The sequence below is a fragment of the Heteronotia binoei genome, chromosome 5 (assembly GCF_032191835.1).
Source record: "Heteronotia binoei isolate CCM8104 ecotype False Entrance Well chromosome 5, APGP_CSIRO_Hbin_v1, whole genome shotgun sequence".
In the NCBI taxonomy this organism is placed as follows: Eukaryota; Metazoa; Chordata; class Lepidosauria; order Squamata; family Gekkonidae; genus Heteronotia; species Heteronotia binoei.
Window position 1 is genome coordinate 75,747,220 of NC_083227.1, and position 16,357 is coordinate 75,763,576.

Genomic DNA, 16,357 nt, shown 5'->3' on the forward strand with positions numbered 1-16,357 from the left:
CTCAACTGTGCTGCATAATGCAGCCTATTTATTTTGTCCTGTTTGCTCTGTTGGCTCTATCTGCGCCACCTTCATCACTTTCGGGGTGTGGATCCCCCAGTGGGGTGGTCTCCCGACTCCCTCCGCCGGCTGTCTCTTATAGCCCTGCGCCCCCTCTTTCATTTGATATGTGTCCCGTGCGGGTGCCACCCTCCCGCCGGGAGATGCCGCAAAATGAGCCCCCTTGAGGCTTATGGCGGCAGGGCTCGGGGGAAGCGAGCTAGACTGCTGTTCTTTTGAGGGGTTATAGAGTGTTTCGAGCCCCTCCCTGTGGCATCCGTCCCATCGTTGTGGGACCCAGGGGGCCGGCGCAGCGGCCTGCCGAAGCAGCCTGTCACTAATAACACAGGTCGAGATGCGGAAGTGACTGACAGGCTGCTTCAGCGGGCCGCTGCGCCGGCCCCCTGGGTCCCACAATGATGGGACCGATGGCACAGGGAGGGGCTCGAAACACTCTATAACCCCTCAAAAGAACAGCAGTCTAGCTTGCTTCCCCCGAGCCCTGCCGCCATAAGCCTCAAGGGGGCTCATTTTGCGGCATCTCCCGGCAGGAGGGTGGCACCCGCACGGGACACATATCAAATGAAAGAGGGGGCGCAGGGCTATCAGAAACAGCCGGCGGAGGGAGTCGGGAGCCCACCCCACTGGGGGATCCACACCCCGAAAGTGATGAAGGTGGCGCAGGTAGAGCCAACAGAGCCAACAGGACAAAAGAAATAGGCTGCATTATGCAGCACAGTTGAGAAAGTGCCTTATCCCATATACTGATGAAGTGTATATACAGGATTTGAGAACAAAATTGTTTCCGGCGGTGATATTTGGGGGATTTTTGGGGACGTCACAGGAAGTGCTGTGAAGTCACTTCCTGTTTCCGGCAGTGGCATTTGGGGGAAATGATGTCATTTGGGGGAAATGATGTCACAGGAAGTGATGTCACTTCCTGCTTCCGGCAGGCGGCGCGGGGGAAATGATGTCACAGGAAGTGATGTCACTTCCCGTTTCCGGCAGGTGGTGCGGGGAAAATGATGTCACAGGAAGTGCTGTCACTTCCTGTTTCCGGCGGTGGCATGACATCACCGGAAGTGACGTCACCGGAAGTGACGTCACTTCCTGTTTCCGGCGGTGGCATGACATCACCGGAAGTGACGTCACCGGAAGTGACGTCACTTCCTGTTTCCGGCGGTGGCATGACATCACCGGAAGTGACGTCACCGGAAGTGACGTCACTTCCTGTTTCCGGCGGTGGCATGACATCACCGGAAGTGACGTCACCGGAAGTGACGTCACTTCCTGTTTCCGGCGGTGGCATGACATCACCGGAAGTGACGTCACCGGAAGTGACGTCACTTCCTGTTTCCGGCGGTGGCATGACATCACCGGAAGTGACGTCACCGGAAGTGACGTCACTTCCTGTTTCCGGCGGTGGCATGACATCACCGGAAGTGACGTCACCGGAAGTGACGTCACTTCCTGTTTCCGGCGGTGGCATGACATCACCGGAAGTGACGTCACCGGAAGTGACGTCACTTCCTGTTTCCGGCGGTGGCATGACATCACCGGAAGTGACGTCACCGGAAGTGACGTCACTTCCTGTTTCCGGCGGCGCGCGCGCGCTTCGCGCGCGCGCGCACCCCTACCTTCCCCCCCCCCCCCCCAAGGTGTCCCTGGCTAGCCTTCAGACATTATGGCCACCCTAGAGTAGACCCTGTTTGCTGGGGTCTGAACCAATATAAATATCATACAAGGAATGGTGTCAGCTGATATCAGTTCCTAAGACTGAGCTTCTTGAACCACACAGCTGCATGTGGGATATGAGCAGAGAGGAGATGATTTTCTCTAGGAGATACCTAAGCAATGGTATTTAGTCTTCGTCATCAAAGTATATTTGATTGTAAAGAATAAACTCAAACAGGAACTGGCCTCCATATCAAACTTATTCTTAGGACATTGTTTTGTCTTGTGTCTGCTTCTATTACAGCTAAGTAGTTGCCCCCAAAGGCTCCTCAAAATTCCCTTCTTTTATTTTGATACTAAATATTCTATGAATATCCAAATATTTTCCAAAAATTTGCAATCAGCAGTGTTTGATATTGAACAATATATTACATGCTATTTTAATATTAGATAGCATATATTAATCAGCAATTGGTATTTTACTTCCTCTCACATGCAAATTATCATTTAACAACCAACAGGCCAACCAAATTATCATTTAACAATCAGTGAAAACTGAATATTGTAACTGATAGTGCTTTCAAGAACTTCTGACCTGCTAACAAAGCAGGGCTGCTGATACTGGATCCACTTGTCACTCTAACCAGACTTAATCCAAAATTAATAAAAAAATAAACTGCATTAATTTCCTAGTGCCACAGACCTTTGGGGCAACCTGACATCTGAAATTTTATCCACTAATAGTCCCCTACCCCCACCTTGTGGTCCTGTTACCAGAATGTTTAAGATGAACATACCCAATCTCATCTTATCCACACAAGATAAGCTACTGTCGGGACATATTGTGATACATCACAATTCATTAATGTCCCCTGTTAAGTAAACCAAATCAAGAAAGCATCAGATTAAATAGACACTAGTCCACAAAATTTTATATCTCAAGAAATCAGTTGGTCATTAAGGTGCCACCAGATCTGGTTTATTTCAAAACATCCAGCAAAACCGTACTTTAGCATCTGGTAGTCACTTGTTCTTGAAGATCAAAACCTGCTAAGAGGAATTAATTCCTTTTGACAAGTATGATGAGTGTTTTTGGACTAAAAAGAAACTATGTCTGATTCAGGATGGACATGAACTGGGGAAATGGCGGTTTGTCCTGGTTTGTGAAGTCCCATGAACCACAATGAACCTCCCCAACTTTGCAAACTAGTTTGGGTTCATGAGGTTCATAGATCGCCCCTCCCTCCTTCCCTCTGGCAGCAACTCCCTGAAGTCAGCATAATGGAGGGGTGGAGAGCTTTCAAAAGCCATTTAAAGGGAATGCTCCCTTTAAATGGGTTTTGCAAACAGGCACTGCATGGGGGTGAAGGCCAAGCAGTGAATTTGCTGCTGAAAATGTCAAGACAGTGTGTGACTGCAATAAAAAAAGGTCAACGCCATGCTGGGAATTATTAGGAAAGGAACTGAAAACAAATCAGCCAGTACCATAATGCCCCTGTATAAATCGATGGTGCGGTCTCATTTGGAATACTGTGTGCAATTCTGGTCACCGCACCTCAAAAAGGATATTATAGCATTGGAAAAAGTGCAGAAAAGGGCAACTAGAATGATTAAAGGTTTGGAACACTTTCCCTATGAAGAAAGGTTAAAATGTTTGGGGCTCTTTAGCTTGGAGAAACGTCGACTGCGAGGTGACATGATAGAGGTTTACAAGATTATGCAAGGGATGGAGAAAGTAGAGAAAGAAGTACTTTTCTCCCTTTCTCACAATACAAGAACTCGTGGGCATTCAATGAAATTGCTGAGAAGTCAGGTTAAAATGGATAAAAGGAAGTACTTCTTCACCCAAAGGGTGATTAACATGTGGAATTCACTGCCACAGGAGGTGGTGGCGGCTACAAGCATAGTCAGCTTTAAGAGGGGACTGTATAAAAATATGGAGCAGAGGTCCATCAGTGGCTATTAGCCACAGTATTTGTGTGTATATATATATATGTGTGTGTGTATATGTGTATGTATGTATATGTGTGTGTGTGTATATACACACACACACATATATTGGCCACTGTGTGACACAGTGTTGGACTGGATGGGCCATTGACCTGATCCAACATGGTTTCTCTTATGTTCTTATGATTTTTTTAATTGCTGGTTTTTTATTAAGCAGGTTTGAAATTTATCTGAATAATTCACATGTATTTACATTTAGTATTTTGGGTGAATCTTCTCATTAGAATATATTTTTAGAAAAACCATCAGCCTTTGTTCTTTTCTCACCACGCCTTCAGTGGAAGTTGATCATGGTTTTGGCACATGGCAGCCATGTCTATGATCCTATGGCCAGCTGGTGCAAGGGTAATTCTATGGGTGGGGAGGGGGAATGGTTGCTGATTCTTTGTCCCACTGCAGATCTCTACATTGCACCATTTGGAGAAATCCTCTAAATGACAGCAGGAGTGGGAGGGAAGAAAGTTTCATTCTACAAGGGGAACTAACATGGATTGTTCAATTCAATCTCCTACACAATCTCTTCAAATTGTTTTTCCCCAGATAAACCAGGCGGCAAAGCAGCCTTTCCCTCTCCTTCCTCTTTTCCCAAAGGGAGGAGGAGGAAGGAGCAGCCTCAGCCAATGAGAGAGCTTGCCTCTATAGCTCTCCTGGGTGATTAAGTTCGCCAGGCTCAATTAATCACCCTGCAGAGCTACTGAGACAAGCCTGTCTTTCTTCTAATGAATGGCTGAGGTTCCTCCCCCTCCTCCTGCCCCAGGTAAGGTAAGAAAGAGTCAGAGCTTCTTTTGCTTGTCCCCACCATCAGAAGAGCTACAAACAGTGCTTTTAAGATTAGCAACATTTTAGTGAAGGTATGAGCTTTTTGCCTTGCAAAAATAAAGAGAGAGTTTTGTTGGGCTTGTTCCCCTCCTCTTTTCACTGTAACTGGGTTCCCCTCCTCTTTTTCACTGTACTCATGCCCTCTAGTCTTTCTCAATAGGAAAGCATGTGAACTATTTAGAAAAGAAATATCAAAATTAGGCTGAGAGTGTGTTCCACCCCAGGTTTACCCAGCAAATTTTCCTTAATTTTTCTTTCACATTTCCCTTTGATTGGGGGCTTGAATTTAGACTTCCCAGATAGTAGGCTGACACTGATCACTGTACATGGCTGTCTCTCTGTTCTTGTAATAGTTTTTTGGGGGGGAAGTTGTATTTTTTTTAGTTGTCATTTTTCTGGAGAAAATTATAGTTTTGTAGACAAGCACATAGCCCTCAATCTGTGCCATGGTGCCTTCACATGTTTTTGACTAGTGCATGAAGCAACTTCTGTACAAAAGCTCAGTGTCCAGCTGCTTCATGTTCCTCTGGGTCTTAGCCTCAAAGCATTGGCCATGAGATGTCTGTAATGAATGTCAATGAATCAAAAGTAGGTTTGCAACTTACAGATGTGTACACCTGAGCAGCACATATTCAAGACTGGTACAGCAGACATTGTCTGCAGTTTTTGATGCAATAATTCATAGCAAGAGGTGACATTTATCAGAGACTGTAAAACAAAATATTGCAAGCTTGCTAATATTTTAAGCATGTTTTATTTTAAGTTAAAAAAATCTTTAATTGTATGTCTGTGCCCTTTATAAAGTTTATATGTCCGCTACCTGGCATTACATTTTATGATACACATAGCCCGGCCCAGAAAGGTCTCATTTATGTCAAATCCAGCCCTCATAACAAATGAGTTTGACACCCCTGGTCTAGCCCTTTCCATTGCAGAGATATGGAAAATGCAACTAACTTTAAAAAAAAAAATCTCCCCCTTCCCATTAAGCATTTATACATTGTTATGCACTTTCTCTCACCCCCTCCCCCTTTTGGGTGAGCATAAATATTTTAAAGTACCTTTTTTCACTTGAGCATATTTAGGAGAGACTTTTTATTCAATGGGCCTAAGTCCCAGGTAATTTGTGTTCCATCTGTATTTAATTTGTAGTGAAATTCAGTATTCTAGTTAAACTCCTGACTGTGAAGTCATTCTGATTCTACTTGATTTTTTTGCATCATATCCTATTGCAATTTGCATTGTGTGAATCATAAGAAGAATCTGTTCTTTAATAATCCTGTCCTTTTTCCTTTTGGTTTCATACATAATGAATAATAATTATTATTCTATTAATGGTATCAGGAAGCCTAGTGATTTGTTTTCTTATGAAATTTGGTTTGAATCGGGGACATATTGGGGACAGATGGAATATTGGCTCACCATGGTGGTTCACAATAGACCTCTCTACAACAATACTTTTACTCTTTTTAACCCTCATATATAAGTTTTCCTCTTCTCTCCCTTCAGTCTTTTCCCATTCTTTCTTTCCCCTACACTCTGTATCTTTCTGTCTTTTATTCTCTTTCCTTTTTCTTAAAAAAGAACTTTAAAAAAGACAAAACACAGTAGTAATACTCATATAACACATGATACATTTGGGATATTACCTAAACATGGTTCATAGTCTGACAGTTAAGATTTAAGCACAAAACCAGGCTAATGAAGGTGCTCTGGTCATGAAGGTGAAAAGTTTCAGTCTTGCTAACCTGTGAGAAGCACATGGTATTGGAATATGCGCTGCACCACTTTCAGAAGCTGATGTTTCACATTCAAGGGACTGCCAACATGAACCTGCTGTTCTCAAGAGAAGGGGGGAAAGTATGAAGGGTCAGAATCTATAATTTAGTAGATAAAAAGTTGTCTAGCCACAACTGCCTGGCAGTAAATATCTCCAAAAATGCATTCACTTGGGAAAGATGAACAAATCAATGCAATCCTCTTTGGTGGCAAGAGCTGTCAGTGCAATTCTAAACAGATCAACTCAGAATCCTGCTCAAGTCTACTCAATGGAGTTTAATCCCAGGGAAGCATTGCTTGGATGTGTCATCCTGCTGACTGGATAACATCCCTGTATGTTACACATCTACTGAACCACTTCTGATTCTTCTGACCTTGAATGTCAGCCCAAACACCCAAGCAGCAGACTAATGGCCAGCTCCACAAAATTCCAATTAATTACTTCATTAATTTTTCAGTTCTGATGAGTTATAATAATTATATCAGCTAATGGAGAATTTGAAGTTTGAGTTGCTTTATTTAACATCTGAATGCACATACTTGAAGTGATACAGTGATGGAAATATTTTTGAATTTTGCCCCTAGGGTTGCCTGGTTGACTAAGAAGAAGGAATAGCAGGTTCTCCTACTTGGTACTTCCAGAATCTTTTTGTTCACCCCTTCCCAAGCTGTGATATGATATACATGTAGTCTTGGCTGTGATTGATGGTGGAGATGGAGGGGGAGACAAAAAGGTTTAAGTGGGAGACATCAGTGCCTGCTTTATTGGGAGCGGCAGACCAAATCTTCAGGATGCATCCTAGAAACCCATTCCCTTAAGACATTTTATATATGGCCACATCATTGAAGTATCTCTGTGGATCAGCAGGAGGGCTTGTAAGGATTATCTTTGGGTCCCTCTGATCTTAGAAAAACAGCCAATTTTCCCTGATGGGGATGCTACAACAACAAAGGAGGTCATCCTTTGTGATACTCCAACATTGGTGCATAAGCCTGTGGACCAGACTTGTTTATACAGTGAACTCTGCATTCCTATTGCTACTCCAGTGCTATGATGCTCCATGCTCTCTAATTCAGGCAAAACTATGTCAAGACATGGAGGACAGGCAGGCTAGAACATAATTCCTCCTAACAGCAACCTTTACAGATGATTGTCTAACAATGGGGCTCTAAAAAGAATCCCCCACAAAGTACAAAGTTCTGTACACTTGCAGGACTCTGCATGTATGCAGAAAAATATTTGCTTGGGCAACAACAACTCCATGTTCCAAGCAGTTTTATGAGGATGGTGGTATGTTTTAGGAAACATGGAATGCTGAGGGCAGTTTAGTGCCAAATGAAGAGTGAGCAAGAGAGAAGAAAAAAGAAAATGTTTGATAGGGAAATTGGCCTACTCATGGTTGGATCTAGCCAGTTGTTCTGCTGGTACAGAAAAAAAGTATATACTGGGGATCATAGGACATGGATGAAAAAAAGCCACGTGGGATAGGGTCTGTAGTAAGGAGGAAGGACTGAGAGAAAAAGCTGGCTGGATGTAACCTGCAAGGTTCTGGAAGGGGAGATACATGTCATGGAGATATTTGCCAATGAGGTATTCCCTGCCTCATGGGCCTCCAACTTGTAGATTGAAATAGGTACCATCTTCTACTTTGGACTTAATTTAGAGACATGAAATTTCTGGAGATTTTGACACCGCCCCCCCCCCCCCCCGAAATATATGCAATACTTAGTCTCCTATGAAACTCAGACTAATTTTATTGCTTTAAAAACATAAAATGAATCATTTATGCCTTAATTTTCTACAAACAAAACTGCAAACATACCTAGTACCTGAGCGAAAACTGCAAGCTGATATGTCCTATGTTACCTAGCACATATCCTTTAATTCCTGCTGTCTCATTAAAAAGAAGACAAAGAAGATATTGGATTTATATCCCGCCCTCCACTCCGAAGAGTCTCAGAACGGCTCACAATCTCCTTTACCTTCCTCCCCCACAACACCCTGTGAGGTGGGTGGGGCTGGAGAGGGCTCTCACAGCAGCTGCCCTTTCAAGGACAACCTCTGCCAGAGCTATAGCTGACCCAAGGCCATGCTAGCAGATGCAAGTGGAGGAGTGGGGAATCAAACCCGGTTCTCCCAGATAAGAGTCCGCACACTTAACCACTACACCAAACTGGCTCTCTAAAAAGAGCTCAGTGCTCAATGAAATGTTCAGTTTTTCTCAGAGCCTTTGGTGAAGTTTCTGCCTTAGTTCCTTCTGGGATTTTCCACTCCAGTAAGACAGGGCAATAAGGTACTTGTTAGTACCCAGTCTGTGGGTATATGTCTCACAGGGGGTTGAGGGAGAGTAGAAAAGGTCAACCACAAGGGAAGAGCCAACAGAAGGCATGCAACAGCTGAGAAGCAATGAAAGTCCTGCATGCTTCCCTCATGAAGATTAAGAATCTTAAGTGTAGAAATGCACATTGGATTTTAAGAACTGAATATGTCTTCTGCATGCCCAACTTGTCATTAAAAACATTCCACATCTTCTAAAAGAGGAAATATTTTGCAGGAGTTTTTGTCAGTTCTCTCCCAAATTTCCATTTTTTCCATCTGAAAAACTGGGGGGAGGATGGCCTGGGGAGAAAAAAGCCACCCTGCCCCCCATATTTCCATCCTTCCCCCCAGGCCTTCACATTGTTAGCATGACTTATACCACATTTTCCCAAATGCTTATGGACATATATGATGCATAACATGAAGGTCCCTTTAACCATCTCTAGAAGATCATTTGCACTTTTTTGCCATAGGTGTGATTATGCACGTGAACAACCCATGGCTCTTGTCAAAGCCAAGAACTTTTCCAGGAAAACTTAACATTTACCCTGTACAGGTCCATAAAGTAAGTATCCTTCAACTTCAGCTTATGACTTCTAAGCAAACTGCAAGGGACTGGTGTATACTTTGTGGCTTATCATAGCCCAGACATAGAAAACAGGTGTGATGTCATGACTGTTTGACACATCTAGTGAGACTTGACCCAGTGATCTCAACAGTGTTCCAGTACACTGTGACCTATTGAAAAATAGTACCAAGTAGCTGAAGGACCACTCTCCTGAGAAAATGCAGGCAAAATAATCACAGAGATAGCTACAGAGCAGGAATCAGGCTGCTTCTTTTCTCTTTTGAATATATAATTTTTGGCAGGAGTTAGAGACTCATTAGCAAAGGATAAGTGTTTAATCCTCCCACAGACATACATAACACAGTAGCTCTGAATATAACCAGCAACATGGAAAAATACACACAGACTTTGCAAATAAACAATTCATACAGTTCAAAAACATTCTGTCATAGACCTGGGTCAGGGGGTGAGGGAAGCTGAGTCAGTTATCACTAATACTGATGTCAAACAATACCTTTAATTGTTACTGATTATGGTGGGGGAGAACACAGACAGGCAGAGGTTTAGCACCTTACACCTCTTTTTAAAAAGACAACTTTCAGTCTCTGTCATGCTATTTATGTTACATCTGAATTTTCCTAATTCATCCAGAAAGTGGAAGAGAAATTGAATGGATATTCTTGTCAGCACAGGTTTTACATCTGCGTTACAAATCCATTTCATCCTCACTTGCTCAAACCAAACTAACACACAAACCCCAGGGCTTTTTTTTAGTAGGAACACATAGAAACACAGTTCTGGCTGGCTTGGCATCAGGGGGTGTGGCCTAATATGCAAATGAATTCCTGTTGGGCTTTTTCTACAAAAAAATCCCTGACAAATCCTAACCTGAATTCTCATCATAACAAAAGTAGCAACTGACCTCCTTCAAGTTCCACCATCATAGATTTTGGGGATGGAATCTCATGCCCTTAGTCCTAATTCACATATTATAGAGTTCCTGGGTTAGTTTAGGGATCACCACCCTGTATTCTATGTAACAGTCATATATGAGTTGGGCATTCCTAGTTCCCATGTGTGAGGTCCCTGTTTCAGATTGTGACTCTGACACACATGGAGAAGGGGCTTCAGCCTTCCCCCCATGCTGTTTTCCTGATTTTCAGTGGTCCTGGGGTGTGGTATTCGGCCCATTGGAGAAACCATGTGTACACCTATGGCATTCTCAACAGCCTCCCCCCCAAATCATCTCACATCAGGAAAAGGGTTTGTGGGAAGGGGGGAGAACACTGTTGAAAACCTGCACATCACATATGACATTTATATAGGTCACAGGGTGAGGACCGCCAGGGCTGGTGTATAGGAGTAGGCCAGGTAGCTGGCCACATAGGGCGGCACCTGGCCCCATCCCTACTCATGCCATCCCTGCTCCACACTGCCCTGCCCAGACCTAGGCAGGGGCAGAGTGCAGCTTGTTCGTTCACCTCGGAAGCTTGCCTCAGAAGCTCCAAACAACTCCAAGGTGAGCAAATGCACCATGTAAGCTGAGCAGGGTGCAAGGTGTGGCTTGTTTGGTTGCCTCAGAGGTATTTGGAGTTGTCTTGGGTGCCAGATGCCCCAGCACCTGCGCTGAGGACTGCAGATTCAACTTGTGTACTCTAAAGTGTGAATCCCAATTTACAGTGTGTTCACACCTCAGAGTTCCCTTTGCATGCAGAAAGGAAATGGGACAGGCTACAATTTATGTCCTCTATCTCCAGATCTAGCTCAAGCCTAGGGTTGCCAGCTTCAACCCAGAAAATATCTGGGGACTTTGGGGGTGGAGTTAAGGGACTTTCCCATTCCTTAAAACAGGTGGCCAATGGTAGCTCTCCAGATGTTTTTGCCTACAATTCCCATCAGCCCCAGCCATTGGCCATGCTGGCTGGGGCTGATGGGAGTTGTAGGCAAAAAACATCCAGAGAGCTACCGTTGGCCACCCCTGCCCTAAAACAAATAAATAAAAATACAGCAGAACAGTTCCCCTGAATACAGTCTTCATTTCCTCACCCCTCAGCAGCTGTAATTCCACTAAATGAAAGTGAGCACGCACAGAGAGCAGCCAACATAAACACAGTTAGCCCACACATTTTTTGATCTCACTGGGGCAATTTACTAATGGGAGTTGTTGAATGTAACCATCTGCTGCAATTCAGCCAAGTTCTTCAGACTAACACTGGGAATGAAAGGTTCTACTCTTTACTATCCATTTTACTATGCAAACGACTTTTGAAATTAATGCAAAACAAATGGAGGGATTGGACTCCTTTTCTCACAGCTTCACAGACTTACCAGGAAGACCCAGTTGCTCTGCCTGCTAGCTCTGCCCCCATATAGCTTCCTCTAGCTGAGATTTAAAGACATATACACCTTCCAAAGCACAAGGAGTTTCCAAGCTTCTTCTAAGCCTTCCAAGATGGAAAGGCACATGGTGGCTGTTGGTGGGGAGGAGCCTGAAAAACCTGGGGATCTGCCTCCAGGATCTGGGGACTAGCAAGCCTTCTCAAGCCTCTGGCCTGCAGCACTAGATCCTAACTAACCTCATTCACACTTTATTCAAGAAATGCCCTACAGAACTGGTTTGGACTGCTGATGGTCCCAGCCTGGACCTGCCAACCTGATCTTCCCCTACATCCAAGTATCTAGAATGCACAGCCAAAGGCTTACAATGGTCATCTGACATATGGAAGGTTCTTAATAACCTGCAGCAACCCAGGTGATGAGATGGTGATGGCACAGCCTACTGTCTCATGGGCTACTTACATTCAATACTCCCTCTAAGCTGTGGAGTCTTGTGAACAAAAATTCTGTTTTGCGAGCCTCTGGCATTAAAGTTGTGAGCTACTGTATAAATTATTATTATTATTTATTAAATTTGTGACTCACTTCATCCCAGCCAATGCCAGGCTCTAGGCGATGGTACAACAAAAATATACATAAAATCAATAAAACCAATGAATTAAAAACAGTTTAGTTTGCTCTAGGGCCATTTTTCCTGATCTAAGACAAAAATGTGTGAGCCCGAGGCTAAAAAACTGTGACTAGCTCACACTAACTCACCTTAGAGGGAACATTGCTTACATTCCATCTGATTTTCAACTTTTCTCAAAAACAAACCAACCAACCAAACACTTAGCATGTTAGCACGAAGGTTGTGTTCTCTTTGCCTTAATGAGGCCGGTAGGATTGCCAGATTCCACATGGGGCCTAGAGATCATTACCACTGTAGAAAATGGCTCCTTTGGAAGGTGGATTCTATGGCATTATACTCCACTGATGTCCCTTCCCAGCCCTCTTCAGCCCTCTTCAGGCACCACTCCCAAAATCTCCAATAATTTCCCACCCCAGAGGTGGCAACCCTAGCTGTCAGATCTCCAACTGGTGCAGCTTTTCTTGACATATTGTAGTGAAGGGGAAAGCTACATCTGGTGTGTTTCTTCATCCTACAACTTCCATAAACGTACAGGAGGAGTAGTCTGGAATGGCAGTAGCAACCCTAGTTTGCACTCCTGTTTTTAAAAAGTGTTAACACTTAGAGCCAGTTTCAAAATAGGAGAGAATCACCTCCTTACCTTTAAATGCAGCTAATATTTATATTTATTTCTGTTTGGATACAGTTGCGAGTGGAGAGAAGGATTCTCAGGAAGCTTCTGACCATAGATTTATGGCTCAAATAAAAATCCCATTAACTCCAATTGTAGTCGAACTGAGGGGCAACACACAAGGCTGATAAAAAGCATTAACACTGCAACTTTCATCCCTTACTTAATATTAGGGGCCATGATGTTCCTGTGAAATACATTCTGACCCTGCTTCCTGGGGCATTGCAAAGGAGGCGGAAAAGGGCAGAGGGAGAACCATTGATCTGAAACACACCAAAGGCAACTTGAGAAGAGCTCTACTGATTTATAGACCAGACAACTTGAGCTGGATTAAAACAAGGTTCTCAATTACTCCCAAGGGAGATGAAAACGTCCTGCTGACCATAAACTCAAAGGGAACCTTTCTGGAGGCAGGGCCAGGCCCTAACCTCTGGATTGGTGAACTGAGAGAAGAGTATACATGTTATCAGAATTGGATAGGAAGCATCTGAAAAACTTTAAACAAATTTTGTACCAGTTTGGCTCCCCTAAAGAAGCCAATTGTAGTTTGATGAAAAGCCTCTACTAGGTGAAGAAAGGTATACATTATATGCAATGGATGTGGCTTGAATATACATTTTCTTCCCTGACAACAAATGATTTGGAATGTAGCAAATGGGTCGCAAGCCATTCCCACCACACTTTAGATCCCGCATCTATCTTTTCCCTCAGAGAATACATCACTAGCTCACTTCAAAAAGCTACAACATTTTCCTGTGGTTATTAAACTATTTTAAGTTTGTGACATAGATATGCTCGCTCCCCCCCTCTCTCTCTCTCACACACACTTTTGGTGAGCATATGACTGCTGGTGATAATCCTAACAACACTCTTTCCTTCTTTTTTTAAAACAATCTCGTTGCCTTGGATCTAAGGAGAGTTTGGACCCAGCATATAGCACCTCTGGGAAACAAGGACATACAGTTCCCCAGGTACCTTAGCTGGGGAGAATTCAAAAAGCAATTATTGAAATTTAGAAAATCTGTAGTTTCCAGCAAGGGCTTTGTAACACTGTAGGCTACTTTTTCTCCAGGGATCAGACAGTGAAATATCTATGGGCAAATGTTGACGAATGGCTGTTTTAATGAATTATCATTATTAATATTTTAGATATGCTGCCGAAGAAGACATAATCCATATCTCAAAGAGCTGACAGCCCAAGCAACATTAAAAATACAGCAGCCAATTTATCCTCATAACCTTTTCTGTCAGATAAGTAAATATTACTACCTCTCCACCCCTACCCTTTGCAAATGGAAAAACTGATATATATTAAGGCTGACAAGTCAGTGTGCATCTGCCCCATCAGGAGTTGCAGTTTAGTGCAGGAAGAAGCAGACAGGAGGGGTGAGGTACAGACTGTGTCTCCTTCATCAGGAAATGTGCAGTATTGGGATAACCAACACCTCAGGGACATTGGGGCACTAAATGCATCTAGATGGATCATTTCCTGGCACATATGAAGTTCAGAGACATCTTCATAAGAGAGGTATGCAAACTTCTTCCTTGCATATAAAACTGCTAGTGACTTACACTTTCTGTGACTTCTCAAAATATGCAGTGCAATTCTCAGTGTGAACAGTGCATAAGTTAAAGAGAAGGACGCATTAACTAACATGTATATTTGTTACTGAAAACAACTGGCCTTGGGAATGTGTCCCTAATGAAGCCCTGTGACTAGAGCGCTTGGCCTTCTGTCTTGGGCTCAAATCCCAGCTCAGATAGGAAATTAAAAACTAGCCCTCAGTCTCTGATCCTCACTGACTGTAACGTGTTTTGCACATTGTAAATGTTACAGCATTACCACTATCACTAACAATACTTTGGAAGGAGGGGAAACAGGAGGCAGAAGAATGAAAAAACAGAAATTGCAGCAGGAAGTTGGAGATGGAGTATGAGACAGGAACAATGAAGAAATTTCACCAAAGGAAGACTACAGAACAAAAGCCAAGATAGAGCAACGTGAAGGATAGACAATTATATAGGCATCTACGTTATTAGATAATGGAGCAAAAAAAAAAAGTTTCTGACTTATAATTCTTGTTGTTTCCTTCCCTAATGCCACCAACTATATGTGGGAACAGAAGATCAGACATTTATTAGTAATAATCATGATTATAGCATCTAATGTTGCATGCATAAAAGGACAAATTGCACTGGAATTAATGTTCACTTGCATGAATGCACACAGACCTACTGTGTGTTTGTATTCCTCTAGACTTACTATCCATCTAAAAGCCATCCCTGAGTTCAGTCACCATTAATATCTCTCTCCATATCCTGTCTGAGCTCTGACAGCATGGAGGACAGTGCTACCTCAAAGACAGCACAGCACCACAACCATAGATTAGTGTGAGGAAAGAACAAAGAGGAGCCTTACCTCAAACTCCCGAATGACAGCATCCAGCTGGGAAGCTTTAAGACGGGCTTCATCCAGCAAAGCCAAATTCCTATCAAACTGCATAATGAAAGCTGTGTGGTGGCTAAACCTGGACTCCCTAGTTAGGAAAACATCAGCCACTTTCTGGTGTTGTTCCCTAAAAAGGTAACAAAACAAACAAAAGAGGAACAAGAAAAGTCACACTGCCCTACTGTGCTCCTTGCAGATATTTCTGTTCATCAGCCTTTATGCTGTAGTTTCCCATGATTCCACCTATGTGGCCTACAGAGTTCTTTATTTAATGTTTTAATAAACTGTTTAAACAATTTTATCTATTATTAAGTGTATATTGTAATGGGTCATTGACCCTATTTCTGTTGTGATCTGCCCTGAGCTGTCTTGCAGAGAAGCACAGAATAAAAATCTGAACAGACAAACAAATAAAAAATGATCTCATATTGACAATAGAGTCACTTATCCAGAAATCTGATTTTCACAGATAAAAATAAGCAATAGTACACCAGAAGAACTGGATCACGGCTCTGTTATAGGCCTGCACAACATGTGGCTCACCAGGTCAGCATCTCTCTGCATTTACATGGATTTTGTTTGAAAGTAGTTAGAGGGTACTTCCACATATCTGCTCCTCTGTGCATTTTTACAGTTGTGGAGTCATTTTATTTTTTTTTCACATGTAGCTAAAATAATTAGGATTTTCAAGGGAGGGTGCTTTCATCATTGGTGCCAGTATTGGTGGTGTTAGACAACCAGTGTTTAAAAATGGTCCTAAAATATTGACATAATGCTGTACTGTTGTACTAGTATTTTAAGCAGGTTATCTGAATTCCCCACTTTCATTAAAAAGGGTAGTCTCTAGTTATTTCCCTTGCAGAGATATAAGGAAAAAGGCAAAGCTCCATGAGCGAGAGGGACAGAGAGTTACTTTTTTTTTTAAATGGAAGCTGGGAATTCAGAGAACCTGCTTAAATTATCAGTACATTACAACTTTTTATTTAGTATATTTTTATCTTACTCCAAGGAGCTTGGGGTGGCATAAATGGTTCTCCCATCCTCTATTTTATACTAACCAT

General features: G+C 42.9%; 1 protein-coding gene across 1 annotated transcript in view; it reads right to left on the reverse strand.

The window, feature by feature from the left end:
- The window catches only part of FGD5 (FYVE, RhoGEF and PH domain containing 5), a 272,449-nt gene that overhangs the window by 52,519 nt on the left and 203,573 nt on the right, over positions 1–16,357 (reverse strand). The window contains exons 7-8 of the mRNA XM_060239650.1: positions 15,267–15,423; positions 6,291–6,378 (exon numbers count right to left, since the gene is read on the reverse strand). Coding sequence (XP_060095633.1) covers positions 6,291–6,378; positions 15,267–15,423 — 245 coding nt within the window. The remainder of the gene's footprint in view (positions 1–6,290; positions 6,379–15,266; positions 15,424–16,357) is intronic.